This window comes from Cetorhinus maximus, chromosome 14 (assembly GCF_964194155.1).
Source record: "Cetorhinus maximus chromosome 14, sCetMax3.hap1.1, whole genome shotgun sequence".
In the NCBI taxonomy this organism is placed as follows: domain Eukaryota; kingdom Metazoa; phylum Chordata; class Chondrichthyes; order Lamniformes; family Cetorhinidae; genus Cetorhinus; species Cetorhinus maximus.
The window spans coordinates 39279533-39298963 of record NC_135892.1 but is presented as its reverse complement, the minus strand read 5'-3'; the positions used below and the strand labels follow the sequence as shown (position 1 = coordinate 39298963).

General features: G+C 45.7%; 1 protein-coding gene across 2 annotated transcripts in view; it reads right to left on the bottom strand.

Moving 5' to 3' along the window:
* The window catches only part of acat2 (acetyl-CoA acetyltransferase 2), a 95338-nt gene that overhangs the window by 27254 nt on the left and 48653 nt on the right, over positions 1-19431 (bottom strand). For both annotated transcript variants that reach the window (XM_078556804.1, XM_078556805.1), the window contains exons 5-7: positions 16067-16210; positions 2564-2686; positions 2296-2450 (exon numbers count right to left, since the gene is read on the bottom strand). In XM_078556804.1, the coding sequence (XP_078412930.1) occupies positions 2296-2450; positions 2564-2686; positions 16067-16210 (422 nt within the window). The remainder of the gene's footprint in view (positions 1-2295; positions 2451-2563; positions 2687-16066; positions 16211-19431) is intronic.

Genomic DNA, 19431 nt, shown 5'->3' with positions numbered 1-19431 from the left:
ATGCAAAGAGTGTGAAGTGATGCACTTTTGGAGGACTAATATGGATTACTGTATAAATGGCATGACTTTGAAAAGTGGAAGTGACTTGAGACATCTTGGTAGCCATGTAATTCCGAGGTGCAGAGGAATCTAGGTGTTCTACTCCATGAGTCACAAAAAGTTACTATGCAGCTATAGCACATAATCAAGAAGGCTAATGGAATGCTGTCCTTTATTACGAGAGGAATTGAACACAAAAGTAAGGATGTTATGCTTCAGTTATACAGGGCGTTGATGAGACCACATCTTGAACAGTGTGCGCAGTTTTGGTCTCCTTATTTGAGGAAGGATGTAAATACGTTGGAGGCAGTTCAGAGGAGGTTTACTAGATTGGTACCTGGAATGATTAAGTTGTCTTATGGGGAAAGGTTGGACAGGTAGGGTTGTTTCCACTGGAGTTTAGAAGGGTGAAGTGTGACTTGTTTGAAATATATAAGATCCTGAATGGTCTTGACAAGGTGGATGTGGAAAGGATGATTCCTCTTTGGGTGAGTCCAGAACTAGAGGGCACTGTTTTGAAATTAGGAGTTGCACTTTTAGGATGGAGATGAGGGGAAGTTTTTTTCTCTCAGGGTTGTGCGACTTTGGAACTCTCTGGGGGTCATTCAATATTTTTAAGGCAGAGGTGAATAGATTCTTGTTAGGCAAGGGAATTGAAGGTTATCGGAGGGTAGATGGGAATGTGGAATTCGAAACAGATTAGCCACAAACTTATTGAATGGCGGAGCAGGCTCGAGGGGCTGAATGGCCTATTTCTGATCCTATTTCATATATTCCTTTATACACAAATTCTTAAAGATAGTGAAACACTATATAGGTTATTTGGGCTTATAAGTAGAGGCATAGAGTATAAAAGCAAAGAGATTGTGCTAGAAGTTTATAATTGTTGGTTAGGCTTCAGCTGGAGTCAAAGTCATAGAGTCATACAGTACAGAAACAGGCCCATTGGCCCATCGTGTCCGTGCCGGCCATCAAGCACCTATCTATTCTAATCCCATTTTCCAGCATTTGGCCCATATGCTATCGCACTTCAAGTGCTCATCTAAATATTTCTTAAATGTTGTGAGGGTTCCTGCCTCTACCACCCCCTCAGGCAGTGTGTTCCAGATTCCAACCACCCTCTGGGTGACAAAATTTTTCCTCAAATCCCCTCTAAAACCTCCCGCCCCTTACCTTACATCTATGCCCCCTGGTTATTGACACCACCGCTAAGGGGAAAAGTTTCTTCCTATCTACCCTATCTATGCCCCTCATAATTTTGTATACCTCTATCAGGTCCCCCTTCAGCCTTCTCTGCTCTAAGGCAAGCAATCCTAGCCTATCCAGTCCGTCTTCATAGCTGAAATACTTCAGCCCAGGCAAAATCCTGGTAAATCTCCTCTTCATCCTCCCCAGTGCAATCACATCCTTCCTATAGTGTGGCAACCAGAATTGCTCCACCTGTGGCCTAACTAATGTTTTATACAGCTCCAACATAACCTCCCTGCTCTTATGTTCTATGCCTCGGCTAATAAAGGCAAGTATCCCATATGCCTTCTTAACCACCTTATCTACCTGTGCTGCTGCCTTCAGGGATCTATGGACATGTACACCAAGGTCCCTCTGATCCTCTGTGCTTCCTAGAGTCCTACCATTCATTATGTATTCCCTTGCTGTGTTAATCCTCCCAAAATGCATCACCTCTCACTTCTCAGTATAGAATCTTCAGGCATGATTTGGGGGGGTGTAAAAGAGGAGGTGGCATTGCATTATTGATCAAGGAGTCAATTACTGCAGTAAGGAGGGATGGTATCTTAAAAGTCTGGGGAAGATGTAAAGGTCTTACAAGGGGTACTGAGGAGATTGACCCCAGTGAAACCAGGGATGAGGGATTTCAGTTATGAGGAGAAATTGGAAAATTAAGGACTGTTCTCTGGAACTGAGAGGGTTTCTGTTTTCTGAAAGGGAAGTGTTTTCAGACTTTATAGAATTATCTGACTTCTCCGGTGAAATAACCAAGAAAGAAATGAATTATTCTGCTACATTTTGCTACACTCTGTAACAATATATGTAATAATTATTTGAATAGAAAAAACATGCAGGGATATGAGGAAAAGGCAGGGCAATGGCACTAGGTCATGATGCTCATTTGGAGAGCCAGTGCACGCACGATGGGCCGAATGGCCTCCTTCCATGCTGTTAAAATTCTGTGATTCTGATAATACAGTAAAGCCTAGTATTAATGTACGACGCTCTGAAGGAATTTGCTTGTCTTACCGCTTTCTTTATTGCTGGAATAGGGCCAACACCCATAACAGCAGGATCCAATCCAGCCTGTGCCCAGGACACCACGCGTGCCAAAGGTGTCAGATTTCTTTTAAGAGCTTCTGATTTCTTCATCAGAATTACAGCTGCAGCCCCATCATTAATACCTGCAGCAATAGGAACAGGAACCAAAATAACATCAGTCCAGTTATTGCGATAGCTAATCCCTCTGCTCAGGAGATGAAAATGACTAGGGTTAAAGGGAAGGCTCCTTACTCACCTGATGCATTAGCAGCGGTGACGCTGCCTGTCCCATCACTTAAAAAACACGGCTTCAGTTTTGACATTGCTTCATAACTGCTCCCATGACGGGGAAATTCATCAGTTAATACTTCAATAGAGCCTGAAGAAAGGTATGTTTATGTTCAGTTATTTATAAGCCAAAACCAACACTGAACACTTAAAACACTTTTAAAGTACTTGAACCACTTTGAGACAGTCCCGAGTGCAGTGTCATTTTTGGTGTCTATTTCATGTGAAAACTACTGAAATTAAGATCTACTTCTCATCCCATCAAGTTTCAAAACAAAGGATAAAATGCATTAATGCTGTAACAATTTTTACTGCCCTAATATGCTGAGTTTGTGTTCTTCAGTAATTTTCTTCACTCATGGCACAGGACATGTCCAGAATCAGTTTTACCAAAGTCTGTACAGAGTTAAGAATGAAAAGGTGCTGAAGTCAGGAATGGAAAACATCCCATTTGTACTGTAAAGGTGCTTCACCAAGAGAGCTTGATTCTGAAGTGGTTTCAGAGGGAGAGGGTACAACAATCATCCATAAAATTATTCCAGCATGGAATGAGAGAGGATGAAATGCAGTTATATATAGCCATAAGATTGGATGCAGTTAGTTATTATCCATTCATTTAGTACGATGCCCATAAAATAACAATCTTAAGAGAAAATAGGGGAAAAGCATTTTAATACCCAGCACAGACATCCCTCACACGCCAAAACAATTTGGGTGGGATTTTCCAATCCCACCAATGGTGGGCATTGTGGCGGGCAGGATCAGAATAATCGGAAGGTGGCCAAAAGTCAATTTTCTGCCGGCGAGAAAACAAGTAGCAATTTTCCCCTCCCAGCTTTCATGGCTGGTTGGGTTGCCATGTCAAGAAACGCATAATGTCGTTGCTTCTCATGAATGCTCCATAAGAACCTAGTTCACCTGAACCATCCCAATCTAAATGCCCCACCAGAGTGATTCACAGCTGGATATAACCGACGTGCACCTGGTGAACTACACTTCACTTGCCTTTCACTGCGCTGCTCTCGCGGCTGCTCTGACTCTACGCCAAGGCTGCTCAGGCAAGACCAATGGTAAGGGAAGTGGGGGAGTGGAAGGCACATGCTTGACTGTCGGGGGAGGGGGGGGGGGGGGGGGGGGGATGATGACTACAGCCTGGGAGGGAATGGGTAGTCAGAGACACATGACTGGGGGGGGTGTGGTTTAAAGGAAGAGAGGGCATAAGACTGAGGCTGTCTGGATCAGTGCGCACCACGTAGTCGGGGTCAGAAATTAAAAGCAGTCCTGGGGCAGTGTGCAACATGCTACAAGACTATGCCTGGCATGCATGTCTTGGTCCTAGTCCAGGGAATGGGAGGGCCTCTCTGTGCTGTGTCAGTCAGGTACAGTGTGGTGCGCTGATGGTGGTCAGCCCCTCACACTTTTGAGACCTGGGGATTGGTGCTTGGCACTGGGCAGCAGATGGCACAGGTGCAGTCACAGTCAGGAAAGGCATCTGCAGCCTGTAAATGGGGAACTGAGAAGTGGCCGATGGTCTCATGGGAGGGGTCTCAGTAGGTTACTGCGCATAGGGCTTCAAGATCACAGAATCGCACTTCGGCCCATCGAGTCTGCACCGACACGTGAGAAACACGCATAGGCAAGATGGGGAGGGGGAGGTCCAATTCAGGCATGGGGACATCCACAGAAAATAGTTCGGTGGGAGGACAGGGATATCTACTAGAATAACGATGGGCTCGAGGGCTAAAGGAGGCAAGAGAGTGATTGGAGGGAGGGTAGGAGGAACTTGGATGGTGCCGGGGGCGGTGGGGGTGGGAGGGGGGATGCTGGAAGCTGGTCTCATAGTAAAAGCGCAGCAGCACCATTTTGACAGCCAATGTAATGGTGCAGTTGAGAAATGACCTTGGGAAAAAAATCGCAAGGAGAAGGGTCTGAGGGCTTGTGGAAGGAGTTGACTACTGCACTTTTGGGCCAATTGAAGGGGTACTACAACAATTCCTGCTTCAGGACATGGAGAGCAAGGTTCAGCTGAGACATGTTAGGAAGATTCAAATGCCAATTGAACGATTTGGGCACCTTAACTCATGTGGCTTTCTTGCGAGAATCCATTACAGCTTGGGGCCAAATGTAGATTGGGTTTGAATGACCATTTGTCCCTTTCATAGGAACTTGCAAAGGTCAGAAGGATCCAAATATAAAAGGGGCCACAGCTAAAATACATATGCAAGATGGTCTAAACAACCCTATACATCGCAGATGAGAGGTTCAGGCTTTACACTTCAAAACGATTACAGTCATTACTGTAAAGCACATATCTTTTTATTTCTGTTGGACTGTGGTTTAAAATCACAATGGCTGCAGTTTGAAAAACATGTCCACTGGAACAGTGTGAGGGATATATACAATGTTGCTATCCTGGAACAGAATGTGCCATGAAAGACAGGATGGTGCCGAGGAGGAGTCTGGTCTAATGGGGAACTGCCTGGCAACAATGTTTTAATTGGCTCCGATGGCCTCATCCTTGGAAGGCTAGGCAAGCCTATGGAGCAGGTGGCCATTCTATATTGGGATAAGAACTCCACCAGCGCTCATTGTGAAGCAAGTAGACATAGTCCTTTCAATCATCATGCTGACATTTCATTGCCTTTGGCAGCCTTCAAGAGGCAGGAACAATACTGCAAACATGAGTGCACTCATGGCAGTACGCCTGGAGCAATGTAAGGTGCCTCAAGGAGAACAATCATCAAACACTTGTTATCACTTGACCATCTGAGGGCTGATCTGAATCCGGACTGTGCATCTTTCCAATGGCCATCCCTCATGCATGAATAATGTTCTGGTCTCATCCTTAGATGGAGTCTCCCGCATGAGATTGTTCTTTAGAATGCTGTAATCAGTCACCGTCAATCATGGATGTGAGCCTGAGAATCAGGTTATCTGTGTGTGCAAAGAGACAGCTTCAGCAGCACTCTGATGGTCATTGACATGCACTCATGAGCTTTGTCAGGAGCTTCCCAAATTCACATCCAGTATTGCCATGGCATCTAGGAGTGGTGACCCTGTCAGTCTCAACACCTCATTTAAGCATTACTTAGTAACTTCGTTAATAATAAAGGCGACACAGCAGATGTAGTAGAGCTTCGCTCTTATCCTATTAGAGGCCTCCACATTTTCATTCTAGCAGATTAAGATATACATAAGGAAACCTAGGACACTGATGGCACTGTTGCGATCAGATAACCATGTCAATTACCCTTAGGAGAGCTAGCACAGGGATTCTGTCAAGCCACGCTAGCCAGACCTGTGGCCGTCTAGCAGACATTTCAGGAGTCACCCAGTGCTAACTAAGTCCATAGCTCTGCGTCATACTGGTGGAGGGTGGGAACAATTGTAGGAGTAATGTTTAGCTGCAAAAACGGTCATGACACCACGCTGCAGGCCGCCATGAATGGCTAAGGTCTCTATCACTTAAACTGTAACCCACAACCAAACCTGACAGACTTTACATGGAGGCCATTGAAAAATGTACCGGGTTGGGATGACTCCAATGCAGATCGCCATTAAAATCTATAACATTCACAGAGAACAGATTTCAGTGCAGCAGCATCAGGAGAATAAACAAACCTGCAAAAATCTATACTCATAAGGCGACATGATATGATCCACTGATACAAGTCTGACATATGAACTGCCCAACCACGATGTTGATAGAGCAACTGGTTTTGTTCATGTCGCTGCTGCGGACAGAAAGGCTGTACTGAGATTGGGCAAAACACCATAGACCTGAGGGATATGATGGGCGATAAGTGAGGAGGGTGGGGGGGCATCTGTTACACTTGTATGACCTTGGAGCATTGCATCAGATAGAAGAGCCATTCACGAGATGAGACTTTCAGAATAGCAAAGCATATTTACAGATGTGAAAAGTATATACAGTGAGTGAACACCCGTGCCATCACTGTGCTCTCAGGACTTCTTAATTTTCTTTACACTACTCCTAAGTCTAGGTGCACCCCTGACATCCACAGTGGAGGTGGAGGCAGCCTGCTGTGCCTTGTTGTCTGAGATGACATTAGCAGGTGTCCTCTGGAAGTCTGAGGCTTGGAAGGCCCCGGCCTGCTTTGGGTCTCCTGGTGTGGGGCAGTTGCACCCTCCTCGGCCTGAGCAGCTGGAGCTGTTGATTGTAGGCAGAGGGGATTTGGAGCACCTGGACAGCCTTGGAAGTCCTGGGTGGATTGCCCTGGGGTGTCTGGCTGACACTTCTCCTCCTTGTGCCCAAGGGCACCTCCTCGCCGACTCTTTTAGGAGAAAGGGCCCCTTGAGGGAGATCGAGATGCCCCGTCCCCTCTCGCCTAGCCATTGATGGATCCCACTCATAGCTAGGGTAATGCGTGCAGATTCAAGCACGTATCGGCAAAACTACTGGGCTAGGGTCTCCATGTCAGTCGCCATCTTTCCAATGGTGACCTCGATACAATCGCAGGTCGGTGCCACGACATCAGACAGAATGTGGACGGACTCCTCCAGCTACCGTTTTAATCTGGTGACGGCCTCTGACAACCCGTCTGCCCTTGCAGCTTCCAACGTTTCTCTGAGGGCTGATTCCAGAGGCTCATCATCCAACTTAGCAGGAGCTCCGAGTGTCGGTGTACTTGGCTGTCACTGTCTCCACCTGCTGTGGATCCGTTTGTGTGTTGTGCCCACCAGGTTGTAACCCTGAGCCTGCTCTAGAACTAGGACCCACCGAAGCGTGTCTCTGCACTGGTAAAGAGTACAGGTGAAGGCAGTGACGGGTCTTCTTCGCATGCTTCCTCAGGATCCTCATCTGAGGTGTTCTTGGGGATGAGGCTGATGGGCTGGCTGGTGGCTTCCCATGGCCTTGTTTTGCTGGTGGCTATAATAGAGAGAAATGATAATTGGTGATTGTCGGGAGAGTCACCTACATTAAATAGCACTTTTCAGTGTTGGCGGGTGGGCAAAGACTACTGGATGGGCCCTCATTAGCTTGTTGGGAGATGCCAATCTCAACTTCGGTGCAGGAAGTCTCTGTCCTCATCAGCCAGCTCTGCCGCCTGCTCCTCAAAGGGGGTGAGTGGCCTGAGCTCCGGTATCCCCACTCCTGTCTGCGATCTCTCCCTCTCGTGTGCATGAACTTGCGTAAAGACAGACGGACAGACTGTGAGCAGGACAGATGCAAAAATAGATGATAAGCATGCTGCCTTCTATGTGTGCTGAATGGACCAATGCAAGAGCTGAAAATGCGACTTGTGCAGGATGTATGAAGGGATGAAGATGTAAAAGTGTGTGTGAGAGAATCAGTGGTGATATCCCTTGTGCTGGTAATGTGAGAGATTCCTGTGGACTGTAATCCTGTGAATGCCTGATGGCCTTATGAGAGTGAGAGTTGACAGTGAGGAGAAGGTTGACTTACCCTGGCTGAGCAGATGAGATCATTCATCCTCTTCCAGCACTGAATAATGGTCCTCTTCTGAGGTCCGCAGGCGCTGACCTCCCTGGCAAACTCCTTTAAAGCCTGCATTGTGAGGTTGGTGGACCCCTGGCTCCCATCCCGAGAGTAAAGGACATCCTGCCAGTCCTCGACTGCCCGGACAAACTTCTCCAGGCACCTGTCATTGAACTTTGGGCTAGATGGTTTGGTTCTTCTCTGTGCCATTCTGGTTTTTGCCACGACAAGCCCTGGGCTGCAAAGAGAGCGTGTGTTCGTTTAAATATGGCGTCCGGCCCTTTGACCCGATGAGTTAATGGCAGGGCGGACGAATCCCAGCCCACCCTGCCACAAGATACGACAAGCTGCTTGTTTATGCACACATAACGAGGTGAAAAGCAGACGATGTGGCGCAGCAAACTGCCCCATGGGAGCCACGCCGATTTTCCCACCCGCCACTGCACTTAGTCTCCAGAGTGGAAAATTCCGCCCATGAATAGCTTGTAGAGACAGAATATACAACCATGATGTTAAACTTCAGGAGTGCACAACTATGATTAACCAAACCCTGATAATTTTGCTCTTGAAGTAGATGACTCAATCCTGTTTGTGTTTTTATATTTTATTCACAAGTTTAAATTTAGTGGGCCCAGAGGTCTTCTCTTAGGGCTATTGCCTCATTGCTGGTAAATACTAAATCAGAACACTAAGATCTGTTAGTATCAGCTACTTGAGATCCACGCCAATTTGTTGTTACTTGGGCCTAATTATGAAAATTAACTGGGACATTTTTGATGGAGTCTGCAGTTTGAGGTACCAGCGGGAGAGTGTGTGCAACCTGTTGTCTGACCATATGACTTGTCAGATGTTCATTGTGTGCAATGATCTGGATTGAAAGTCTTTTTTTGAGTCAGGCCCTAACCAAAAGGGAAACTGAAACTTCAGGGGCAGAATTTAGTTGTGGTGTCATGGCTCCGAAAGTTGGGTCAGGAAGGTGGCAATGTGGCTCAGATCTCTAGTGGCCAGCTGAACACAATGGCCAGCCAATAAACGGAAATGATGCGTGATCACATGCTGGGAGTGAAAGTCACACAAGAACACCTGACACAAGTGCTGGTGCGAGTGCCATTTCTGATAGTCAGACCAGAACACAGTATAAAAGGCCTGTGAAACTGACGGATCCTGTGAATCTGAGGGGAGCTGAACGTAAAAGGAAATAATTGCTATAGAAAACTTGAGAGTACCCATCATGGGCACTCCAGTTTGAGTTATTGTGATAAACTTGACAGTGACTAAAAATGATTAATGGAAGAGATGTCACAGAGTGGACACCGGATTGTCCCAAGATTCAGCGACACCTCACTTGCTGATCTCTTCCAGGCTGTTAGAGATAGCAGGGTGATTTGGTTCACATCAAAAGGTCTGAAGAGGTCATCCTGTATAACCAAAACTGCCTGGTCACAAGTCATGATGGAAATGAGCAGCGAGATTGTGCCCAGTGCAGGAAGAGGATGAATGGCCTTTTCTGAACCACAACAGTGAGTCTGAGTGAATGCTGTGCAGATTGTGCATGAAAGGTGGGTGGGGACAGAGGGGTCACTCAATTTGTAAGTGATTGGTTGCACGTCATGCATATCCTGTACACCCTCACCAGCTGCTTCAGGATTATTGGAAGCATGTGGGTTTCAAGAACACAAGAATTGGGAGGGGTAGACCATTCGGCCCTTCGAGCCTGCTATGCCATTCGATAAGATCATGTTTGATCTGATTGTGTCCTCAAATTCACTTTCTTAACTATCCTCCCCATGACCGTGACTCCCTTGTCAATAAAAAATTTATCTAGAATAACATGTGTGTACATCTTCCTCTCCACCTCACAGAAAAGTGCAGGCATGGGGGTAGTTGTGGGCTCGTGCATCCATCATTGGACCGGCGGAAGTCCACTGTTGATGGCATTTCCTCATCCTCATCTATAGCCTAATTCGCTTTCCACTTGTGCTTGCAGGACAAAAGGCCCCACAAAAGGGTGGAGCGGGCGGATGCACCATCACATCATTTCCCTACACCAAGCAAAAGTGCATATACAGTGCTGGGTAGACGTGCAAGTCAGCTCTAAGTCACACACTGGTGAGCTCCTCACTGTTGAATGGACACAAACAATACAGGTAGTGACAGCGGAGGCCACTGACAGTTGGAAGACTGTTGGAGGCCAGACCCATGCTGCACCCTGGGATGATGACGGGCCTCAGAACTGCTACAGCTGCAAAGACACAACATGGGAGAATCTGCAGAGTTGTCCGAGGTATTCTGATGAGCAGGCAATGGAAGAGTCCATCCAAGCCATGGCCTCAGCAACATCTCAGGTGAACGGACACATTTCTTCTTCCATGGAGAGATTGGTGATCGTCATGGAGAGGCAGAAGCAGAAGACCCCTCAGTTGGTGCTTGGTATGAACACAAACCTGCAGACCATCAGCTGGCATCATGACCACCATTGGCCAGCAAGAGGCAAACGGTGCCTCTGGACATCCCTCCAGGAGAACCTCCACCCGCAGAAAGCAGGGAGGTGTGACCCCTGAACCGAGAGGACTGAGGAGATGCCAGCTGCAAAACTTGAGTGTACTTCTCAGGGCACTCCTAGTGTTGTCAATAGCTCCCCACCCTCTCTGCCAGTGAACCGAACTCCACCAGCAGCAGCAGCTACAGAACACCTCTAGTTGCCAAGGCCCCTCCAGGCCTCCGGCAGCCTGAGGATACCCACCACAGTCATCAAAGGCCACAGAGCATGGACATCAGCAGTCGACCTTCAAGTCATCTGCAGATGCTGGGGCGCACTTCGACGCAGCACTCAAATGTTTTAAGAAGGGAATATAAACACACCGCAGTAGCAATGGGGTTTCTATGTCTTCATAAATATTATTATGTCTATGTTGCATTAAACTTTGGTTTTACAGTACTGTGTGCTACAGTCATTGAGGGTGTTCTGATGTCGGGCAGGGAAAGAATTGGAGCACTGATCCGCGGGTGTGCATCGGGCATGATGTTTTGCAGCCTCAATGAGTGTGAGCATCAGGTCACCAAAAAGGGATGGGCTATGTGAGATCTTGACCTGGTAGACATTTGACTTCAATGGCCACAGGGGAAGACTTTTGTCTGGCTGTCCTTCATTGCATACCGGAATCAAGCGAGGATCAGATTTATAACATGTATAATGTGGGGAAGTGTGAGGTTATTCACTTTGGTCTTAAGAATAGAAAACCAGAATATTTTTTAAAAGGTGTGAAAATTGAAAATGTTCATGTTCACAGAGACTTGGGTGTACTCATACAAGGGACACAAAAGGTTTGCATACAAGTACAACAAGCAATTAGGAAAGCAAATGGCATGTTGGCTTTTTATTGCAAGGGGATTGGGGTACAAGAATGAAGAAGTCTTGCTGCAATTGTATGGGGCTTTGCTGAGGCCACACCATGTGCAGTTTTGTCTCCATGGTTAAGGAAGGATATACTTGCATTGGAGGCAGTACAGTGAAGGTTCACCAGATTGAGCCCTGGGATGAGAGGCTTGTCCTATGATGAGAGGCTGAGTAAACTGGGTCTATATTCTTTGCAGTTAGAAGGAGAGGTCAATCTCATTGAAATGTTGAAGATTATAAAGGCACTTTACAGGGAGATTGTTTCCCTTGGCTGGGGAATCCTAAACAAGGGATTCAGTTTCAGGATAAGGGTCCAATTGATCATTTAGGATTGAAGTGAGGATAAATTTCTTCAAAGGGTTGTGAATCTTTGGAATTCTCTACACAAGAGGGTTGCGGGTGTGCTATCATTGAATTAATTTAAGGCTGAGATAGATTTTTGGTCTATGGTGGAGTGGGTGGGAAAGTGGAATTGAAGCCCAAAATCAGCCGTGATCTTATTGAATGGCAGTGCAGGCTGGACAGGCCAAATGGTCTTCTCCTGCTTCTATTTCTTATGTTTCTCTCATCTCCCTTGCATCAACCTCCACCATTCTGGCATCTGCAGATTGTAGGTGCTCATGCCCCTCTTTCTGAGCTGAGCTATCTCCTCTCCACGCTGTCTTCATCGTCTGATAAAGCTTGTGCCACCTCTTCCTTATCAGGGCGAGAATAGTTGCAGGGATGAAACACTTCAGTTATGAGGAAAGACTGGAGAAGTTAGGACTGCTTTCCTTGGAGAAAAGAAGGCTGAGAGGAGTTGTGATAGAAGTTTTCAAAATCATAAGGGGTCTGGACAGAGTAGATAGGGAGAAACTGTTTCTGCTCGTAACTGGATCGAGAACCAGAGGACACAGTTTTAAAGTGTTATTCAAAAGAAGTAAATGTGAGGTGAGAAGAAGCTTTTTCACACAGCAAGTAAGTAGTCAGGGTTTGGAATGAACTGCCTGGAAGCATGATGGAGGCAGGTTCAATTGAGGCATTCAAGAGGGCATTGGATGATTATTTAAATAGAAACAATGTGCAGGGTTATGGGGAAAAGGCAGGAGATTGGCACTAAGTTAAAATGCTCAGAGAGCTGGTGCAGACATGAAGGGCCAAATGGCCTCCTTCTGCACCATAACAATTCTGTAATTCTGACTGTTTAAGGTCTGGAATGCACTACCTGAGAGTGTGGTAGAAGCAGGTTCAATCAAGGCATTCAAAGGGAGTTAGACTGCCATTTGAAAAGAGAGAATGTGCAGGGTTATAGGGAGAAGGCAGGAGAATGGCACTAAGTGAAATACTCATTTGGAAAGCTGGTGCAGACACATTGGGCCAAATGGCCTCCTTCTGCACTGTAACAATTCTATGAATTCCGTGTTCTCCCCTTGGCATGGCCAAGCTCTGTGGGGCATAGCATGCATGATGAGACACGACACCCTCTCTGGATTGTACTGAAGAGCTTCCCCTAACCTGTCCAGACAACGGAAACGCATCGAGTCGAACAATAGTCTTTCGATAAAAACAAAAAGCTAAAAGCTACTGCGGATGCTGGAAATCCAAAACAAAAACAGAATTACCTGGAAAAACTCAGCAGGTCTGGCAGCATCGGTGGAGAAGAAATCAGTTAACGTTTCGAGCCTTCACGACCCTTCGGCAGAACCAATAGTCAATAGTCCTACGATGATGGCCCATGTGGAATTGTGCCTAGCGTTATATCTTTCCTTGGCATCAGTACATGGGCTCCTCACAGGCGTGAGCCAGATGCACAGAGAGCAGCCTTGTTTCCTTCAGTTTCTACTGTGGACAGAACAAATGCTGAATGTATGCATCATATGTATGTAGGCATCATGGCAGCCTGATACCTGGCACACATCTGAAGAATTCATTTTTGATGCTCATACACAATCTGTGTGTCTAATGAGTAGAACCCCTTCCTGTTGATGAATGGAGCCATTTAGATAGAAGGTGCTTTGATGGGGACATTTGTGCAGTCAAACATACCCTGCATTCATGGAAAACGAGCCACAGCTGCAAAGGCCATGGCTCAGCCTGGCTGTCTTCTTCCATCCACTATTTAATGAAGTCACTGGCCTTCTTGAAGAGAGTACCGGTGACTTCCTTGATGAAGTGATGAATGGCAGCCTGGGAGATCCCACACAAGTCTCCGGTCGAGCCCTGGAATGAACCTGTGGCATAAAAGTTCAATAAGGCTGTAATTTTAAGTGTGACTGGAATTGGGCTACCACTGTAGCCCTTTGGGCACAAGACAGCCTACATTAGGGTGCACAGGTCAGTCACTGTCTTGCCAGAGAAGGCAGAGTCTCCCCAGCACTGTCTCACTGCCATTTGTAGGTAGATAATCCCCTGCTGCCTTGCCATTTAGCCTTGTACTGCTTCCTGCAGCTGCTCCTGGGGCGCCTGTTATAATGTTCTGCAGCACTGTCTTCAGCCTAATCGCACAACCCTTTAAATGCCAATGAATTCAACATAACTGGGTGTATGACTCCAAACTGATGCCTGGTAGTGCACTACCACTTTTAAGAGGTGGACCTTGACTCCTCCAGTGAGTATGGCTACTTTAAGGGCCTGGCTCTCTGACAAAGGACAGCTTCCTGTAAGATGCACCATCCCCTATGCCTCAGGCCAGCCCCTAAGACCTCCAACTTCTTCTGCCCAGATACAAGCTCAGTGATGGTGTCAATTCTAATGCAAGTCAGCAAACGCCTGAAAAGCTTCCAGGTTCAACTCGCAGGTTTCAGCAGCCATGAGAGACCTGTGGGGTTTAGACTGAATTGAAAAGGCACCACTAAATTGGGGTGGTTTCAATTTTAAATTGTTTTAACAGGCTTATTAATGAGCTCAATTAAGGCATATTGCACGCAGTCGGCCCTTCCTGCCTCTGACTTGATCGTGGAGGTTTTCCCACGCCAGGTAACTGATGCGTGGCCTCTGCATGATTTAGTGGCCTTGCTGCCATGTTGCCCACAGAGCGGGCAGGATTAAATTCCACCCAAGTTTCCAGGGAAACTGATTGAAACTAGATAAAAGACACAGAGCCATCTGAGCTCAGATCACCCAGCTGTGCCATGCAGCCAGGCTGAAGAAAATGAGTTAGATCCAGGAGCTGGCAATAGGCAAATACAAAGTTGCTGCTGCTGAAATTTTTACTTAAAGTAATTGACTGACCAGATTTGGCCATACAGTTCGCAGGGTCGTCACTAATGCTTTGGACAAAGGTAACGTTGGCAGATCTATACCATCAAGATGTCGTGGCACGGCTGAGGAGTTTCTGGAGAAGTATGACATTTTGTTGAAGATTGTACCAGTGAACAAGTTGATTGGGAGCTGCTGTCTGATGAGAATGGGTGGCTAAATCTTTAAAGAAAAGGATTTAGAATTCTACCTGAAGAAGATCAGAGTCTGGAAGGATTTTATGGCTGAAATTGGTGTCATATATGCTGAGTGGGCTGCCCAGTAAATCCATGAGATCTATCTTTGTTGTGTCTGCTATTTAATGTGTAATTTATAATATATATTGACTGCAATTGTCCTGTTAATTCATCTTTAATTTATGTTGATTTTGGTTTGGTTGCTAAAGGAAAAGTTAGAAAAGGTGAAATCTTGTCCATTGGTTTTTCTCATTGGGTTGATTCAGTAAATTTGGTTCTTCCGGTTTGTTGATAACACATATATAAAAAGGCACGTTTGTGGGAACAGGGATTTAAACTTTACAGGAGACATGAGGCTCCTTATGACCCATGAAGACAATCCCTAATGTTACGGACCCTGTTGCTAAGGTGAGGTTATAACATTTCCCTCTTAATTTGCTTTGGTTGTTACACGTGACATCAAACAAGCCTGATCACTATTACAAATGTCAAAAGAAACAATTAACACATGTAATTTGATTAGTGCTCTAACTTGAACTCAGCTTTTACACATATCCTCCAAATTGACACAAAGTGGGTACAGGGCGAGAACTCTACAGACCACATCATAAACTTGTGGCATCAGTACTTAACTCCATACACTCCTATAGTCAGTCACAGTGTTTAGCACCATTGTTGTCACTGTGTATACAGACTGAGTGCGGTTGTAGGCTTTTACAGTAGCTACAGAAATATAATTAGCACCAGCTCTCTTTGAAGGATTGGCTGTTAAATGCTTCAGACCAGGAAGACCCAAGATTCATTCTGCATCTTCACGCTGATCTGGTTGATGAAATTGGTTTTGGGAAAGTTGAGGGAAAGGCTCAGTCACCAACTGCAATGCAGTGGTTGCTGTTGGAAATGCAAATTTGTATGAACACTTGGAAAGAGCAACCTATCACTTGGCTTGGTTGAGGTCCCCTCTTCACAATCAAATGACCTGCAACATGCAATATCAAGGCTGACTAATGAAAGAATATACAATTAGGGTTAAGTATCAATGCCCCAATGTTAGGCAGCACTTTCAGAAGAGGAAGGCAGGAGTTAATTGATGTAGACTGAAACTCTCTTCTGCAGTCTACTTCCTCCACCCAAAAAGCAGAGCTGACCAAGATCAATGCTGAAGATCGAACTATCTCCCACGAGGGATCGCACCAATACCTTTTCTAGATGGGACAGATACAGGGACAATTTCCTTCTCAAAAAATCCCGCTTTTTGTGCCGTCTCAGTTCTTTTCTGGGACTGTATAGCAAACTTGTCCTGTTCCTCCCGACTAACGCTCCATTTCTTGGCCACATTCTCGGCTGCACGAGAAGGAAAACAACAACAAAATAAAACTTTGTGCTGTAAAAATCACAATCAGCTGTTCTCCTAATTGTTGACGTGAAGATTGGGCAGAGTATATAACAGATGTTGATCGATATTGTCTTTTTTAAAGTATTGGCCATAGTCAAAATTACTCCCCTTGTCTAAGAACTCGGCGTGGGTATTAGTGCACTCTGGCATAAAGTCGCTCAATCTGCGGTTGCTTCACACAGTTTGTTTTAACCCAGAGTAATATCCATCACAGAAGGCCCATCGAGTCCATGCTCACTTTTGATGGAGCAATCCACTTAGCCACAGTCCCCCTCTCAGTCCCCTTAGCCCGCAAGTTTACTTCCTTCCACCAATTTCCTTTGGAAATCACTGATTGTTTCTGCTTCCACCACCATCATGGGCAGCAAGTTCCAGGTCATTGCTACTCGCTGTGTTAAAAGTTCTTCCCCACATTTCCTCAAGTCTCTTGCCCAACATCTTAAATCTGTGTCCCCTAGTCCTTTTACTATCAGCTAATGGGAAGAGTTTTTCCTTGTCTACCTTATTTAAGCCCATCATAATCTTGCACACCTCAATCAAATCTCCCCTTTGCTCCATGGAGAACAATTCCAGCCATTCCAACCAATCCATATAACCAAACCCACCAATCCCTGGAATCATTCAGATAAATCTCCTCTGCACCCTCTCAAGGACCTTCACATCTTTCCTAAAGTTTGGTGACCAGGACTGGATTCAATATTCTATTTAGGTCCTAAGCAGAGCTTTTTAAAGGTTCAGCATAACTTCCCTGCTTTGGTACTCAATGCTTCTACTGATGAAGTCCAAGATCCCATTTGCTTTGGTAACCACGCTCTCAAAATTTCAAAGATCAATGCACATGTACCCACAGATCCCTTTGTTTCTGCAGACTCCTTAGATTCGTGTCATTATATTGCCTCTCCCTGTCCCTTCTGCCAAAATGCATCACCTCACACTTCTCTGTATTAAATTCCATCTGCCACTTGTCTGTCCATTCTGCTAGCCCATTTTTGTCCTGTTCCTGGCAATTCTCTCTGTTCAGAACTCCTCCAAGTTTGATATCATCAGAAAATTTTGAAATTTTACTCCATATTCTAAGATCCAAATCATTTATATATCGTAAAGAAAGTAGTGGTCCTAGCACTGACTCTTGGGGAACACCACTTGTCTACTACGCTCCAGTCCAAAAAACAACTATCTACCGCAACTTGGTGCTTTCTGTCCTTAAGCCAATACTTCTATCCAATTGTACTGGAGTTGGGGCCTGCCACCCCTGGAGAGAGTTCGAATGTACCCACAGTGGCTGCCGGGTGCCAAGGCAGGCTGGTTAAAAGGCCTATCTTCGGGCTCCAGCAGTTCATCTCAGTTGTAAAAGAAAGCAAAAAATACGAAAACAGCCCTCATCCCTCCTAATTTCCCATGCTCCCCATGCCCCATCCATGCCTGCTCATGCCACCTCATGCCCCCCCATTAGTCCCCATGGCTCCTCATGCCCTCCATGCCAATCATGCCTCTCACCCATCTCCAACGTGGCCCTAATAGCCCCTATGCCAGCTTAGTGCCAACCCATGCCCACCCATTCACCTCCCTCCTTTGCCCTTACACACTCCATGCCAGCTCACCAAGGATTCACCATGGGCAGAGCTCAGGAGCCATGTTGAGACAAAATAAAATAATACTCTAAGTGTATATTGCAGACTTCACTTTAAAAAAAAACTTTCTTTCATAAAATACCCATCCAATACATTTAAATTCCTTCAAATGCTTAATCCCTTACAAAAACAAACATTTGTAGTCATAGCTCCACCTCAAAAGACAGCTAATCTTTTTATAAGCACCTGGAGCTGTCAATCAAACTGCAAACGTACAGGCCTGTGATGATAGGTTGTGGAGGCAGTCAGGCAATACTAATACTAGAATGAAAGTCCTCGGGCTTATTTCAACAGACAGCTAGCGAAATTGCAAGCAGAGTTACAGCAGGATGTTCTTTAAATTTAACATGCTTTAAATGGGTTTAAATGACTTGACAGTTCCACTGAACTCATCCACTTTTCACGTAGATTCATGTCTACTCTTAAAGATCTCAAACGACATCTTACCTCTCCCAAAGGGGTACCTTAACCTCTCCCAAAGGGTACCTTACCTTTCGAAAAAAACTCCAGCTGCTTTAGACTTTTTCCTCAAATACCTAAAGCCTACTGTTGTGGTTTGGACATCTCAGTAACAAAAATTGCATCTGTTTGAAGGCAACTGCACTTTTACATGTGCAGTTGCCTCTGTGAACCATGCATATGCAAACAATAACCTTCCCACATTCCCTGCTGGCAAAAATGGTGGTTGCCAGGTTCAGGGGTGTGACTTATGGAATTGGGGCTGTGGTGCCATTTTGGCTAAGGTGCAAAGCCATAAGACCATAAGACGTAGGAGCAGAAGTAGGCCATTTGGCCCATCGAGTCTGCTCTGCCATTCAATGAGATCATGGCTGATCTGATGATCCTCAACTCCACTTTTCTGCCTTTTCCCCAAAACCCTTGATTCCCTTACTGATTAAAAATCTGTCTATCTCAGCCTTGAATATACTTAACGACCCAGCCTCTACCGCCCTCTGTGGTAAAGAATTCCACAGATTCACTACCCTCTGAGAGAAGAAATTCCTCCTCATCTCAGTCTTAAATGGGTGACCCCATACTCTGAGATTTTGTCCTCTGGTCCTAGACTCTCACACAAGGGGAAACAACCACTCAGCATCTACCCTGTCAAGCCCCCTAAGGATCTTATATGTTTCAATAAGGTCACCTCTCATTCTTTTAAAGTCCAGAGTACAGGCCCAACCTACTCAACCTCTCCTCATAAGAAAATCCCTCCAGGCCTGGGATCAACCTAGTGAACCTTCTCTGTGCTGCCTCCAATGCCAGTATATCTTTCCTTAGATAAGGGGACCAAAACTCTTCACAGCGTTCTAGGTGTGGTCTAACTAGTGCCTTGTGACTTTCTGACTTTAAGAAAATTCAGGCCTAGGATTGTTCTTGCACCCTTTCTTGAATAAGGATATATTAAATACATTTGCTTCTCCAATCCTCTGGCATCTGGAAATCTGGCATTGGGAAGCTTGGAAAATTAAGGCAAGCCCTTCCACTATCTCCACTGGATGTCCATTCCACTTCACTCATTTTTATTTATTTCTTCAGCT